Genomic DNA, 14,532 nt, shown 5'->3' with positions numbered 1-14,532 from the left:
CAGCTTACCCTGCCAACACACTTATCTCTCTCCTCACCAAACACTTGGTTGTCCTCCCCTCTACCCCCACCCCCTTCCAGCTTGCCATCGTCTCTACCTACCCCTCTGGCTCGTACAGGTCCTCCCACCACCTTTCATAAGAAATCAAACCGCACCGCCCTTCAGAAGCTCATCTTTTTCAGTCTGGACCACTCTCTTTGACGACCGGTCTCGCCCGCACTCTCGGTTCTTCGGTCCGTGACTCAAGCGACTTCTTCTTTGACACCCCAGAAGCAATACTCAAAAGTCGTCCGGTCGGAACAGATAGTGCTTCGAGGCACACGAGGGAGGAGTGAGGTCGTATCTACCGACTCTTTGGGCGCGAAGCTCAGCTTACAGTGAGCACCCGGTCAGCGGCGAGGGAGCATTGACTGATCCGACCCCCCCTTCCTATTCTAACTACTCATCTCTTCGATCCTTTTTCTTCCTTGAAATCGTGTTCTGTCTTCACAGCATCTCTCTCCCTTCTCTGACTCGTCATCAGACTCAGACCTTCGTCAACTGGTCATTGGCCGTTATCCCGAGAGGTGAGCACATCTCTTCTTGAACCCCTCCATCATCTCACACGCCATCACTCTACCGTCACATCCCTTGACACATTTCCCAATACTCCACCGTTCTGCATAGCGTCACGGCCTGCAGACGTCTAGCCCCTGCACATTCTCACTGTACGGCCTGCGACCCTACCTTGACACTTTTAGTCGGACACCACTCCTTTCACATCATCTCCTTTTCTCTACTCCGCTTTGTCCTCTCACACCGACAGATTGACCATTTTCTACTTGATATAACCAGTGCTAATACGTTCTTCTCTCTTCTCACGGACATCTCGTCCCCATCGAACACCTCGCCTTTCATTCCATCATCAACGTCTCTCGTTTTGCCATAATGCTCCTCGTGCAGCGCTCCCAGTCCTCCTTATCCTACCTCTCCCCTCCTAATCTCTTCCGTACACGCAGTCCCAGCATGTCCAAGTCACCCGCAGCGAGCTCATCTCAACCTTCGGTATTTGATGCTCTTGGGTCATATGCGGATCGGATCAAGAATACGGCCTGGCAAAAGCCAGCAGCGACTTTGAAAAATCCTACCCCTGCTGTCGCTGCTCCCCTCCCAGCGTCAAAATCGGCTCCCGCTTCGGGTTCGACTTCACCAGGGGTAAGACCGACAGGTCGAGCGAGTACAAGCGCAGCAGAAGTGATCTTCGATGACAGCGATGAGTGGGAAACGGTGCCAAGTGGGAGGAAGAAGAACACTGGAAAGGAGAAAGGGGCGTGGACGGACAAGGCTTCGAAGGAGAGATTCGAAGAGGAGAGGAGAGCCATCAGTGCCAAGCCTCCCCAGAATAAAGCCAATCCTAAACCCGGCGAGAAGCCGCGAACATCATCGATACCAGCCCACACCACTAAACCAGCTTGGGGACTTCTCCCTCCATCTTCCACCACCACGACGCATACGCAAGCGCCACTCAAGGCCGACCGAGTTCCACCCGTCAGTCCGACTTCGGCTCCACATATGCTACAAGGCTCTCCCAGTCCCTCTTCACCCTCTCTTCTGAGCACGGCGGTGACTGCAGTGTCTCCGAGCTCACCACATTCACCGCGATTATCAGCGGCCGCGTCATCGACCGCCGCGACAAGCGTCATCAAGGGGAAAGACGATGACGAGTCGGTAAAGTCCGACGAGTGTGAGATGACTCCAACCACCATAGCCCAACCTCATCCTGATCGCCAAACCCCAGTTCGCCCGGCTGTAAATGCTTGGGTCGCTCAACAACCCGCTGTGACCCTCCCCGCGCTCAATGGCAGTATATCATCAAAGCCGGCGACGACGTTACAGTTCGGTAGCTTGAGTACCGATGAAAATCCCATCGTCACCAATAACAACCCCGACATCGGTGTGACAGTCGCCAAGGTGCAGAGAAGGTCTGTTCCAACTGCGGTGGATGATAACGTGTGGCCTGATGTTGCCCGAGCCGCGGAGGTGATCAAAGCGGCGGAAGAGAAGAAGGAAAGGCCGAGAAGAAATAGTCTGGGCAGTGGACAAACGGAAGAACAGCCCGCTGGCAGTAGTGAGTCCACTGACTCTCCCGTATTCATGTACTAACTATCAGAAAAACAAAAATGGGTTCCCATACCCCCGTCCGAGCTTGCTGCTGCCGCCGAAGCCGCCGCGGAGGCCCGAAGGAAGCAGCAACGTGAGGCGAAACGAAGAGTCAAGGGTGAAAGTGTGTCACAACCAGGAAAGACGAGAGGAGGATTAGACGTTAAGAAAGTTCCGAAAAGCGAGATTCGTTTACCTCCATTACCGAAATCACAGACAGGTGCCAACGGCTTCAAACCCATCTTCGGTACTGTCACCGGTAGTTCAAATGGCAGCAGCCCCGACTTGGAAGAGGGTAAAGCAGAGGCTTCTTCTGGCAGCATCAGTGCTCCTGTATCACGACAAAATACGAGAAATTCCCGTCGAGGTTCTACACAATCTCGAACCCAAGGTTCCTCCCCAGTCACCCACGCTCTTCCCCTCAATCCGGTAACGAATGGTCCTGCCACCCGACCCGTCGTTGGAACCTCTACGGCTCCTCTTCCCCAACACTCGTTCAATCCAGCCAGCAACCCCAATCTTCCTCGTGCACGCGGTCGCGATGGACGAGCCTCTTTCAGCGGTCGAGGTCGTGGGGGCTTCCGCTCTCACTCGCTAATGGGAGGACGTCAGTGGATGTCGCCAGAGTACATGAATGCAGGCATGTACCCAGGTTACGCCATGGGATACCCGCCATTTTATCCTATGGGTTACTCTCCACCTGGACCCGGTCCATACTTCGACCCCATTCAAGCTCAAATGTACGGCATGCCAATGTGGAATACTCCTCCGGGCGGACTATATGACCCACGAGCTCCACCTCTTGACGGCTTGCAAGGATGGCTATACGGTCAGGTGGAGTATTACTTCAGTATGCAAAACCTAGCAATGGATGATTATCTACGCAGACAAGTAAGTCCCTATGAAGCCAGACAACAGTCTCCAGAGCTGAGATCGCAGATGGACTCTGAAGGATGGATAAGCATCGCTACTATCGCTTCTTTCAATCGTATCAAAGCCGCTACCAGCGATGTCGACATGGTCCGAATGGCCATGCAAGCCTCACCTAATCTGGAGGTTCGTGAGGGCAAAGTACGTCTGCGTGATCCAGACATGCGACGACAGTGGATTCTTCCTAGTGCCGAGCCGAGTAGGATGCCTCCCCTTGAAGAGACTGGTGAATCACATATACCCAATGGTATTTTCGGTCTTGAAGGTAGTGTAGGAGTTGGGAACGGGAGTACAGCTCATCCTCGAATCGCAACTTCGGATGTGGAACATGCGTTGATGAAAAGTACAGTGAGCGCGGGAACGAGATCTATCCCTCCGAGTTCGACCGCTAGTGTTTTGTATGAGGAAAGTGTTGATAAGGCGGATGATACGCCTGCGACTAGTATGTCAGGTGAACGGCATGAGGAAGAACATAAGGGGATGTGAAGGTGTTTTTTGGTCAAAGAATGGAATGAGAAAGACACAAAGAATGTGAGTATATCTCTTGTTTCGTATTGTTGGAAAACCAAGTTGACATTTAGCTAAAGCATGCTTAACAAACGTCGGCAGCATATCACCACAAGTCAATATCTGTACCATTTTTTTTTCTTCTCTTTTTCTCACAACAGTGTTTTGCGGTTTACGGTCAAAACAAAATCTCACCGTCTCCGGTTTTCGGTTTTCGGTTCTCGGTCCCGCCTGGCATTGCATACGTCAGTTTCGTATCCGTAGGATCATCATTTCATCGTCATTTTCTCTTTTTTTTCACTCTCTGCTTTCTTCTAATCATCTTTGCATAGTTACCTCTGGTCGGATGACATCATTCAGAGAGAGGGGAGATATAGGTCGCTTGGGGTTTTCAATCAATCATCAAACGACATTCCCTGTTCAAAAAGACATACATGAATAGGATGAGGATGATTATTGTTCTTGATTAGAATAGCAGAGAAATATTATCATGCATTTTGTGTACAACTTGTGTCTTCTATGTCTACCTTTGCGAATAATACTCCTATGCACATTAATAACCTTTACCATGACCCTACAAAAGGGATTGACTTCCATCTTGAGTCCTGATGAATAGGTTTGGAATCCACTTCAGATGGATCATTTTCGTTCTCGTCGATTCGTGATTGATTCACTTTGGAAGATTGTGAAGTTTCAGGGTTGAAAGGTCGTCTTCTAGCTTGAGATAATTCCCAAGCTAAGCCTTGATCCGTTCGACGAGGGTTGAGATCAAGTACGAAACCAATACCTCTCCATGAAAAGTCATAATAACCTTTTGGCAAATTTAAATCTCCTTCCTCCCTTTTTGATCTTGTTCCATCTCTAACCATCTCATCCTCCTCATTCCCCCGAGAGAGATGATGGTTTCGGGAGAAAATCCAATCTACCAGTCCTTTTCGAGAAGTAGACGTGATTTTTGTGTTGATATCAACCGATAAATCGATTTGTTGGATGGTGGTGAAATCAGAGTTGGTTTCTGGAGAAGAGTCAGATGATTGGGTTGATGTTGATCCAGGTGAAGAGTCAGATGATCGGGTTGATGTTGATTCAGGAGAAGAGTCAGATGATTGGGTTGATGTGGATTCAGAAGAAAAGGAAGAGGAAGAGGAGGGAGAAAAAGAAGAAGAAGAAGAGATGAGACGATCCCATTCGACATAAGCTATTAAAAAAGGATCGAATATTCTTCCTCCGTTCGTTGATAGCCATCTTCTATCAGGATCGGCAGCACTGAGTGAGAGATTTACTTTGGGTGTTATGCTTGTCGGAGAGGGGGTAAGTGGAGAAGAAGGGGAAGTTGATAGAAAGAGTATTGAGAACTTAATTGATTAGTTTGATACGGTGTTTTCGTGGGATGATAATTCATGTGTTTGGGAATGGTATGGAGAGATATAAATGGATGAGGGGATGTGAGGGAGGGATCTACTGTATATATTTGAAGAAGTGTGAGGGATGAAACGACTTAATTGAGGAAGTGTATAGGGAGAAATATACTTAATTGAGGTAAGTGTATAGGGAGAATCTACATGATGGAGGAAAGGTTGGGGAGAAGGATGATTAACAAGATAGAGAACTCACAAGGACTATACAATATCCACATGGTCGGATTGTCCAATAAACAGCTGCTGCAAATAAAGCGAGTACGACGGGAGATGCGGACTGTTCAATATCCAACGATACCAGTGTCATTGCGTAGATATTGAAGAGTGTGAAAGAAGGTCATCATGGCAGAATAGAAGTATACGAGGAACAAAAAGAATTATAAAATGATGACAGTTGAGAAGTTGAAGATTCAGTATCAGCTCAGTCTCATTTATATACGGACGACTCACGGGAACAGGTAATAAGAGAGAGAAAAGAAGTAGATGTTTGAGACACATCATCTCGTCTTTCCCCAATTCAATGACCTACAACACTGATACAATCGCCAAGAACGAGCTTGAGAGATTTCTAGAGATTTAAGCGACTTGGCAGTCAATGTTCAAGAGATAACATGATTGCTCGATCGAGTGAATGAGGAAGAAGTGTCGGAATGTGAATTTGACAGAAAGGAGAAAGGATCAAAGTGGTTCGAGTGAGGGTAAGTAGGGAGACGTGTGGCGGGGAGGAATTCGAGATTTTTGTTGACTTAGAAGATGCATGCATGCTTGGTATTTCATCCTCAAATATGTACAAAACCATTCACAATACCCGTCTAATCTTCTGCGTCGTATTGTTCGTTTCTGTCATATCAGCATGATCTCGATTCTATACTATGCCGTTGCTAGCTGCTTATTGCAATGAAGAAACAGACTGAACGGGTGACCATGGGGAGGGATGGGAACGGTCAAAAAACAAAAACTCACTTCTTCAAAATGACCAGACCTTCCAATACGGTTTGATAAGGGAAATACTCGTTCGTCGCCAACTCTGCTCTCTCACCAGTTCCTATACGTACCGGCGTTTGATGCGTTTGGAAACCAGAGATACCATGTCGAGTACCAGCGAGACCGACGGTATTGACAGCTTGACCGACACGGACGGTGACCGCTTTCTCTTCGAGATTTTCGTCGAGGGTTATGAAGAATTGAGGGTACATGGCGGTGGAAAGCCAGTAAAGCATCCAATGGTGCTTGGAGAGGACGACTAGGGGTCAGTGGTCGATTGTACAGTTCGCGTCGACTATGACAACGCTAAGGGGACACAAAGAGAACAGAGGTTGGGTATGCGAAAGCCAAGAAATAAACCCCATCCACTCACAGTTCTTCGCATCGGTAAACGACACCAAAAGGGCCAAAAGTCCAGCCATGGCGGGACGCGACATGATCTGTCCGTCGTTGAAGAAAGGGTTCAATCCGATTGTTCCTTTTCCCATGTGTACTAATCCCTGCTATGTCAGATTCGTCCTTGATCTTCCGCCTCTCCCTGTTCACTCAAACGCTACGCAAAGATTTAGATAGATGTAGTCATCGACACCACACCAGAGCAAGGAGAACAACCCGCATGACCACTATGGCCACAAGAGAGAGATGAACAGAAACTACTCACCTGCGCCACACGTACGATAAAGTGAACATTTGCCTCTTTATGATAATAAACCGCTAAACCTCTCAACATCTGAGCCAACCTCGCATTGTTCGTTCCCGCTCCAATTAATCCCATGGCCAATACCGCATTACACGCCACATCCAAATCCGAATCATGCGAGTATTTCGACAATGTGTCCATTATCCCCATCTGAGGATTAGACGCCGATATCAGACCGAGTGCCAATGGGACGGTTTTACGGATGATCGGGTCACCATAAGTCATCAGATGTTGGAATTGTCTCAATGCCATTTCAGCGCCAACTTCTTCACCCATGGCGACCAAAGCGATACCCATGACGGCTACTGCTTGGTGTCGGATGGGAGTAGCCTGTTCTTCAGGAGTCTCCTCGGTAGCTGGGGCGAGTGTAGGGGCGGAGGCGGGTAAAGCTCGGGGTGCAGAAGGTTCTGCAGGGGGTAGTAGAGGAGTAGGACCATTGGCAGACATTGAAATATCTCCTTCTGCATCGATAGGAGAAGATTCAGGGGATCCAGCTGGGGTTTCTGTCTCTGAAGCATCGGACTTTTTAGGAGGGGCAGCATGTTCTGAACAGATGTAAAGCATATCTTGAATCTTGAGAACGTTGCCTGTACCGGCGTAGGAACAGACGTCTACGAGGATCTGAGCCACGTTGGCGATAGGATGATCAATGGTTCGTAATGTTTCCACGGTGGCCTCTGAAGCATCTTGCGTACCTGTTCCTATCAGCTTCGTATCCGTCATCGCGGCCGATCATGGCAATGCTCTGTCAGATTGAAGTGATGCTCTGAATTTAGACTCACCCAAGAAAACCAACCCCAGAGCAAGACACATGAAGATGACCCAAGGAGATTCGAGATCTTCAGGACTCTTTTCCATCATCACCTGCAAAATATTACTTGCAACTTCTCCATCTCCCGATCCGACGTGGACGAATCCTAATCCCAGAGCCGCCATACAAACTACTTCCATCGAGTTGCTATCCTCCATCACATGAGGTACCAATTTCTCCGTCACGTCCTGTCTACATGACCCGACATAAGCAATGGCTAACCCATTCATGGCAGCAATTTTCAGGGGGGAACTTTTGCTGTCGACGTGATCTTCCAGCAGGGCAAAGGCCACATCAGGGTCGGTTCTCACCCCGGCGTGAAGAATACCCATAGCGAGTAAAGCCCCCGCTTTGATATGTTCTTCAGAAGAGTACGAGTATTTGTCGATAGCATCGAGTCCGGCTTCTGAATCCCATATCATGCTCATACCGACTGAAGCAGCGGCAGACATCATACCATGATCTTTGTTCTTATAGATCCAACTTTGACCTTCATCCGCATCCACCATAAGCTTGTCATTCGAGAAACCAGCGTTGACAAAGGCATTGACGAATGTGGCGGCAAGGTTGTTACGAGCAGAATCCACGTTGTAGTTGGTCTTTTCAGTTTCGAGATGAGTTTTGTAAACAGAATCAACGGATCGAGGTTCGTGAACGCCAACGGCTTTCCCGAAATTCTTGAAGTGTTGGGAGAGCTGAACGTTGCCCAGGCAAGCAAGTAAATCCTCAGACTGTTCAGGAGCAGGGCCTTCACCTTCCTTCTCTGCATCCTCAGGGGTGTGAACCCATGAAATGGGGACAAGAGCACGGGCGAGGAGATAGGACAATTGCTTCTTCATGATCCTGATCCGTCAGCAACCGATCATATTCTGATAAACAGGTCTTACAGATTTTTAGGTGCAGCATAGTAGATGCGAACTAATTCACGGTCGTTCATCCGTATAGCCAATGCGAGGGCTTCCGGATATCGACCATGAGCAGCATATATCTCAGCTGCAGTCCGTAAGAACGCCCTATCATCGGGAGGCATGAGTAAAGGCACACATCTATACCGTCAGCCTACTTGTAGTCAATCTTTCGAAGCTCGCTCACCCTACCATATACTGACACACTCTAGGCCACGTCTTTTCGTCCACTTTAGGTATCAACCATTCGATGACCTCGAGTTCAAGTAACAGATCCACGGCGTCTGCCTCGGCGTTGTGTTTCAAGAAAAAGTCAACTAGCTCCATACCCAATGCTCTGAGATCCTCCACAGGATACTCTCGGTCTTGAGACTTTTCGTTCAACTTGCTCTCTGATGTTTCTACCTCGGCTACGAAACGTGCGTTGTATTCTTCCCCGAGCTCAGCAGCTAAGTGTCGAACATATTCGTGTCCCCAAGAACCTGGATCTTCTTCGTTTACTTCGGATATGAGGGAGTAGTGAAGAGTGTCACGTTTGCCAGTGTCGGAGTAGGTCATGGCGAGAACAGATAGAATAGAGGCGAGTAAGGCCTAGAGGAATGTCAGCCGTGGATTGTATCAAAAATCAAAGCCTGAAGCATGTGTGTGGACAATATCATAGTCAGATAGATAGACTTTATGGCACAAAGTGGCAAGAGGATGAGACTATGTCGATTGAAGCATGATCCAGACCATTGTCATGAATAAGACTCAGAGGCTAACGAAATATGACAGGTTAACAACCGGTCAAGAACGGAATCTCCCTGTGTTGACACAAGCATATTGAACAGATGCAAACCAGCCCGAACCATTCAGAGAACACTCACTCGTTCAGCTTTCAACCCAACATCCCAACCTTCCCGGATCTTCTGCAACTCCTCAAAATGCGGTCTCAAGAATTTCAAAGGTTTAGGTACACTCGTCATTGAGCTAGTACTTGTCTTTATCAAAGTTCTCAGACTCTCCAATGCCGGGAGATAAAGGTTGGTATCCGATTCCTACAATATTAGTAATCTTCATCTCACAAAGGTACAATGAGATCTCACTCTTAGTCGTTGGACCAGCATTTCAAGTTCGCCCTTTAACTGAAGATCCTCTTCTGACTGATGTGTCAGCTCGTCTTTTACTTGGACACCTCATCATTCCCCAGCATACAGTAACAGGTTACTAGTGAGAGGGAATGTACCAGAAGGTCTCATCAAGAAATGTGAGGGTGGAAAGAGATAGGGATGAACCTACCATCTCAGGTTCGTCAGATTCATCCTTGCCTTTACCCTTGACATCCCCATTAGTCTTTGGTTTCTCATCTTCTTTCTGCGGATCTGTTGATAAGACGGGGATTTCAAAAGTAGGTCTATCTTGCTCATTGGACATTGTTTCTACAAAGTATGAGATGCCCTCTTGGATGTCTAATTGAGAAGAGGTGGAATGACGAAAAGTAAGTGGTGAGGTCACGAGGTCATTTGCCAACGCGTAAGCTACTTGCCACGTGGCTTTTCACTTCCTCTCAAATTCAGATGCATGTTCCACGATGATGAAGCGCAATCTATCTTTCAGAACGAGTGTCATATAGTGCGTCTATGTACAAGCAGCCATCTCCCTGCCTCTGCCTTGATGATACGTGGGTGAGAAATGTATAAGTCATGAGTCGTCAAGCATCATGCCTTTGGCACCGGACGCGGATCTATCTTCCTCGTGGGATCTTGGAAGTATTCCACAATCTCATCGGTGACTGCTGCCCGAGCCTGCAAGTCAGTATGGCCGAGAGGAGCAGTACGGCAACGCTCACCATTTGGAAGTCGCCCACGATTTTCTGTATGGTGGCTATACAGTGATCTTTCATCTCGCCGCTACTGAGCGTTCCGGCACGATAGTCCTGAAGGTTGTTAGCCCTCGCATACAATACGTCATTCAATCACCCCTCACATCCAGCTGTCGGTTCCGGAAGGATAGAAGATGAATCTGAATTGGAAAGTTTCGGGAGGAGAAATGACCTACTTTGGCCAGCTGATTCATCCGCTCGTCGTCTTCCTCGAAAAAGCTGATGTATTGATAGGCCACGTCGACATCGGGATCTCCCCCCAGCCGACGGTGCTCCTCTTGTGTCGCCCTACCTCCCGAAAAGGCATGCGACCGGATCTTTTTCTGAATCTTCTTGGCATCATCGGTCATGAAAATCGCCGAGTTTTCTTGAGAAGCCGACATTTTGGTGTTTGCTCCTTGGAGTGCAGGGAGGAATTTTGAATGCAGCAAAGCGGGCTTTTTGTAACCAAGCCGATCTGCGGCGTCCCGTGTGAGGAGGAACTGGAGGTCAGCGACACAAAGTCGAGCTTGGTGGCGCCCTCAAGCTATCCTGCCAGTCCTGCATGATACAAAGCTTCCAATTTGATAAGGCATCTGCAGGGATCAAGGATGTGAAGGAAAGCAGAAAGAGGTGGGATTATACCGAGACACTCACATATGGGTCCTGGTCGATGGCACAGGGTATAAGACATGGAATGTCGTCCCGTTCTCCAAATATTTGAGGGAAAGAGTTCGAAAACGCTGGTGTTGCTTGTATCGCGGCGAAGTGATACATCCCCACATTATCGGCGTCAGAAAATCCGAAGACGTTGCGACTTTGGCTGAGTGTGATGGTCTTGGCCATGAGGACGACATTATCGTAGAATGCTCCGCTGCAACATCAGTGACTATACGTCCATGCCCTCGAGAGTGTCGAACATTAGGTTGGTACAGACCGCCGACCAGAAGGCGGTTCCCTGAAGGCAGGGAATCGATGAGAAAACTCACCCCATGCGACGAAGATTGGACATGATGTATGTCTTCTCGGGTATGAATCCACAGGCGATGATATCTTTGATATTGTCTTGGCCCATGCTTTTGTAGTGTCGTAGAAGATCAAGAGGTTTCTTGCCTTTGATCTTCTTCATTGTCTCGGCCTGTTTTTTCGAGTCACGTTCGAGAAGGTATTTCTCGTCATCTCCGAGTCAACACTAGCGGACATCGGTGATGACTTTACACACCTGTGATCTCGATGACAAGAGGGACGTTGAAAGTACGTTGCAGATATCTGCAGGGGTCAGCGGCGGAGTTTACGTGTATAGAAGACGTACGCAGTGAACATGAAAGGGATGAGATGCCCCATATGCATCGAGTCACTTGATGGACCTCGGCCAGTGTAAAGATAGAAAGGTTGACCTTTTTCGTATCTATCGAGAATTATGTTCAAATCCCTATCTGTCAGCCCTAAACTTATCCGAGGCAATTAATCAATCCACCGGTGAGAAAAGAAAGTCCCACGACGAAGCAGAGGATGAGGCTTTACACCTGTAACCTTTTCGAACCGCTCCAGGAGATCTTGAGAAATTAAAGAAGCTCCGAATTTCTGTACAGTCTTGTTATAATCACTCGTGATCAGTCTCTCACTCGACTGTACTTGAAAATGGTGTACTGACATGCCTAATGAACGCCCTTCAGCATCGACTCCTCCCTCAACGTCAAAAGGGGTGATTTTCTGTTCCTTAGCCACACCTGTGCTTTTGACAGGTGGTTCTTCTACATCCTCAGGTATTGTTTGTTGTTTTGGTAGATCCTCTGGGTTACTGATTATCAGCTCTCTGAAATTCGCTTTACTCATGTGAGTATTAGTGCAAGGTAACAAGATGAAGATCTCAACTCACACTCTGCTGGCCTGTCTTGAGTGAGACATCCTAACTGGCTCTTTGACAGCTTCAGGAATCTCATCATCCCCATAAATCTTTTCCCAATCTTCAGGTCTCACAGCTCTTCCTTCTCCCTCTCGAGCCGCATCGCTCTCACCTTCATCAGGGCCGAAGATCCTTTCTGGTTGAGGCAATCTCATCTGACTCAATTGGGCGGAAAGCTGCTCCGACATACTCTCTGACCTGGCCTTGTGTCTAGCTGCGATGATAGCTTCTGGTTCTGGACCAGAAATATCACCAGTATCTTCAGAAACTGCCGACATGTTTGATATTGCGGACATGGGGGAGACCAAGTCGACAGGGTTGAGATGAAGGTTGGAAGGAGGGGGGAGTTCGAGCTTGGAAAGCTCATTAGCGATGGTGGATGGGGTCCTATGACCAGCACTAGGGCGCTGAAGTTTCTGAGGGGTACTGTTTGGATCGAGAGACATTTTGTATGTTGGTGGTGTGAGAAGAAGATGTCTAGGGATTTGAGGGATGCATTCCACTCATCTTATGGCTTCTGAGATCTGACAAGGGCGGAATGACGTGGCATTCAACACCCCCCACATTCCACGTTCACCCAATTCGACATCATGAGCACTTTTCTGACCATACTCCGGCGACTGAACGCCTGTAACGACCACTCAGTGGTCTCTGCTATAGGCTCGAGTGAAGGAATCAACAGGAGACACCATGTTTTCCTCAGAAATCGCCAGATTACGGAAGTTAGGTGTACAGGGGGTTAGTCCTTCCCTTCCTTCTCCTTCTCCTTCCTTGTCTTTTCACTCAAGATGGCGAAAGATTTACATATCGCATAGAGTGTGACTGACAATCAGCTACTCTTCCAACTACTCAACCTTCTCAGCGTGGTCACATCTGGATTGATGATGTGGAAAGCACTTTGTCTTATTACCAACTCTGAATCCCCCATCGTCGTGGTCCTTTCGTGGGTTTTCCGTTCTACCCCTCATGCCCACTCTCAGGTTCTCACCATTGTATTGACGAGCTAAGATATTGTACGCATAAGAACTACAAGCTGACATGTCACAGAGGATCGATGGAACCTGCATTCTACCGCGGAGACATACTTTTCCTTACGAACCCTCACCATGACCCGTATGAAGTTGGTGACATTACCGTGTACAAAGTGTCAGTATCCGGATCTTCACCTTTTTCTCTCTTCTTCTCTTCTTCTCTTCATCAATTCACCCATGATGGACTCTTTGCCATGCCTCTTGACATGCGTTTGTCCCTCGTCCGTCAGGTCGATATTAGAGGGGCGTGTTCAAAAGTACAGAGGCAAAGCTCACATTTCAGGCCCGGTGGAGATGTACCCATAGTACACAGAGTGATAGAATCACATATAACGTTAGTCTCATCTCATCTCTTCATTTATGTGTAGCTGATCAACGCAGGAACACGACTCAACTTCTTCTCACAAAAGGAGATAACAACCCAGGCGACGATCTTGTCCTATATGGCGGTATGCAATGGCTGGAACCGAAACATATCATTGGTAGAGTCAGAGGGCGAGTTTTGTTTCATCTGCCAGTATGTAAACTGATATATATATAGGTTCTTGCCTTATGTGGGTTATGTGACGATAGCTCTGGTCAGTCAGCATCTAAACTTTTAGTTGGAAGCAGCTGATGAATAGAATGACTTCCCTCAACTCAAATACGCATTACTAGGTGGAGTTGGAGTGTTTCTGTTATTACAGAAAGAAGGATCATGATGTATCTATATGACGTTCTGTCTGTTGCTTGTTACTTGCTCCCGGATCTCTGAGAGCAGCTCTATCTGTGGTCCACCCGATTGCCTTATGCTGATCCGTTGCGTCTGGGCCGTGATCGAGGGTTTTCTTTGTGATGTTTGAAGAGATGCTAGCGAGCTAGTTCATAGTGTTCGACATTACCAGGTTATGACCATAGCATGCTGTGGTCGAATGGTATTATGAACATGCTGAATATTCTGGACCCATGGACGACCGCCAAAACTGAATAACCGGTGTCGCCACATCTCTTCCCTCGACGCCTCCTCTCTTCCTCCTTCCAACCTTTGTCTCTTCCGACCTCTCATAGAGTGATTATATAGGTCTTCCACTCCCTCATCTGAGTAAATATTCTACCTCGCCACCTGCGTCTGAGAGATCCGACCTATCGTAACCTCTCCAACCCCCTCCTTCACCATGCCCAGGTGCGTCCCCCCCCCCCCCCCCCGGGCGGCCCTCTAACGCAGGAGTGACTCTCCCGTTGCCAACCATACCTCCTCCCGAACTGGCCTCGTCCCTATGAAGCCAATTCCTCACATTTCATACCAACGACTGATCGGTTAGACCCATTTTTTCTTTTTTTGCTCTGCTTCACTAGAGGTGCTGCTATCGCACGCCCAATTA

General features: G+C 48.1%; 5 protein-coding genes across 5 annotated transcripts; 2 read left to right on the top strand and 3 right to left on the bottom strand.

Annotated features, from left to right (window-relative positions):
• Positions 1–124: 124 nt before the first annotated feature.
• On the top strand, positions 125–3,555 carry TREMEDRAFT_73252 (uncharacterized protein; the record flags this gene model as incomplete). The annotated part of the gene is made up of 4 exons (XM_007003055.1): positions 125–566; positions 952–2,107; positions 2,150–3,030; positions 3,079–3,555. The coding sequence occupies exons 2-4, from the start codon at positions 1,006–1,008 to the stop codon at positions 3,553–3,555; spliced, it is 2,460 nt and encodes an 819-aa protein (XP_007003117.1). The 5' UTR covers positions 125–566; positions 952–1,005.
• Positions 3,556–4,139: 584 nt separating this feature from the next.
• TREMEDRAFT_60212 (uncharacterized protein) lies at positions 4,140–5,301 on the bottom strand (the record flags this gene model as incomplete). Its single annotated transcript, XM_007002685.1, has 2 exons — positions 4,140–4,931; positions 5,191–5,301. 2 exons carry the CDS (start codon positions 5,299–5,301, stop codon positions 4,140–4,142), a joined length of 903 nt encoding a protein of 300 aa, XP_007002747.1.
• A 436-nt stretch (positions 5,302–5,737) lies between these two features.
• On the bottom strand, positions 5,738–9,860 carry TREMEDRAFT_42719 (uncharacterized protein). The gene is made up of 10 exons (XM_007002483.1): positions 9,673–9,860; positions 9,480–9,536; positions 9,261–9,431; positions 8,582–8,985; positions 8,377–8,535; positions 7,461–8,332; positions 6,640–7,373; positions 6,352–6,478; positions 5,958–6,237; positions 5,738–5,834 (listed from the first exon to the last, which is right to left on the bottom strand). The coding sequence occupies exons 1-10, from the start codon at positions 9,805–9,807 to the stop codon at positions 5,807–5,809; spliced, it is 2,967 nt and encodes a 988-aa protein (XP_007002545.1). The 5' UTR covers positions 9,808–9,860; the 3' UTR covers positions 5,738–5,806.
• Positions 9,861–10,091: 231 nt separating this feature from the next.
• On the bottom strand, positions 10,092–12,436 carry TREMEDRAFT_67668 (uncharacterized protein; the record flags this gene model as incomplete). Its single annotated transcript, XM_007002927.1, has 10 exons — positions 10,092–10,178; positions 10,223–10,309; positions 10,432–10,737; positions 10,892–11,108; positions 11,224–11,413; positions 11,457–11,503; positions 11,547–11,666; positions 11,712–11,840; positions 11,889–12,035; positions 12,114–12,436. The coding sequence occupies 10 exons, from the start codon at positions 12,434–12,436 to the stop codon at positions 10,092–10,094; spliced, it is 1,653 nt and encodes a 550-aa protein (XP_007002989.1).
• A 394-nt stretch (positions 12,437–12,830) lies between these two features.
• TREMEDRAFT_27690 (uncharacterized protein) lies at positions 12,831–13,773 on the top strand (the record flags this gene model as incomplete). Its single annotated transcript, XM_007002319.1, has 6 exons — positions 12,831–12,913; positions 12,958–13,083; positions 13,188–13,286; positions 13,455–13,505; positions 13,553–13,675; positions 13,713–13,773. The coding sequence occupies 6 exons, from the start codon at positions 12,831–12,833 to the stop codon at positions 13,771–13,773; spliced, it is 543 nt and encodes a 180-aa protein (XP_007002381.1).
• Positions 13,774–14,532: the final 759 nt, after the last annotated feature.

This window comes from Tremella mesenterica (genome assembly GCF_000271645.1).
Source record: "Tremella mesenterica DSM 1558 unplaced genomic scaffold TREMEscaffold_2, whole genome shotgun sequence".
Classification (NCBI taxonomy): domain Eukaryota; kingdom Fungi; phylum Basidiomycota; class Tremellomycetes; order Tremellales; family Tremellaceae; genus Tremella; species Tremella mesenterica.
This window is presented reverse-complemented; position numbering and strand designations above follow the sequence as displayed.

Coding starts and splice junctions, on each gene's coding strand:
- TREMEDRAFT_42719 (XM_007002483.1), bottom strand. CDS start 9,807: ATGTCCAATGAGCAAGATAGACCTACTTTTGAAATCCCCGTCTTATCA. Junction 6,479..6,639: donor TTATCGTACGTGTGGCGCAG/GTGAGTAGTTTC, acceptor CTGACATAGCAG/GGATTAGTACACATGGGAAA. Junction 6,238..6,351: donor GTTTACCGATGCGAAGAACT/GTGAGTGGATGG, acceptor ACTGACCCCTAG/TCGTCCTCTCCAAGCACCAT.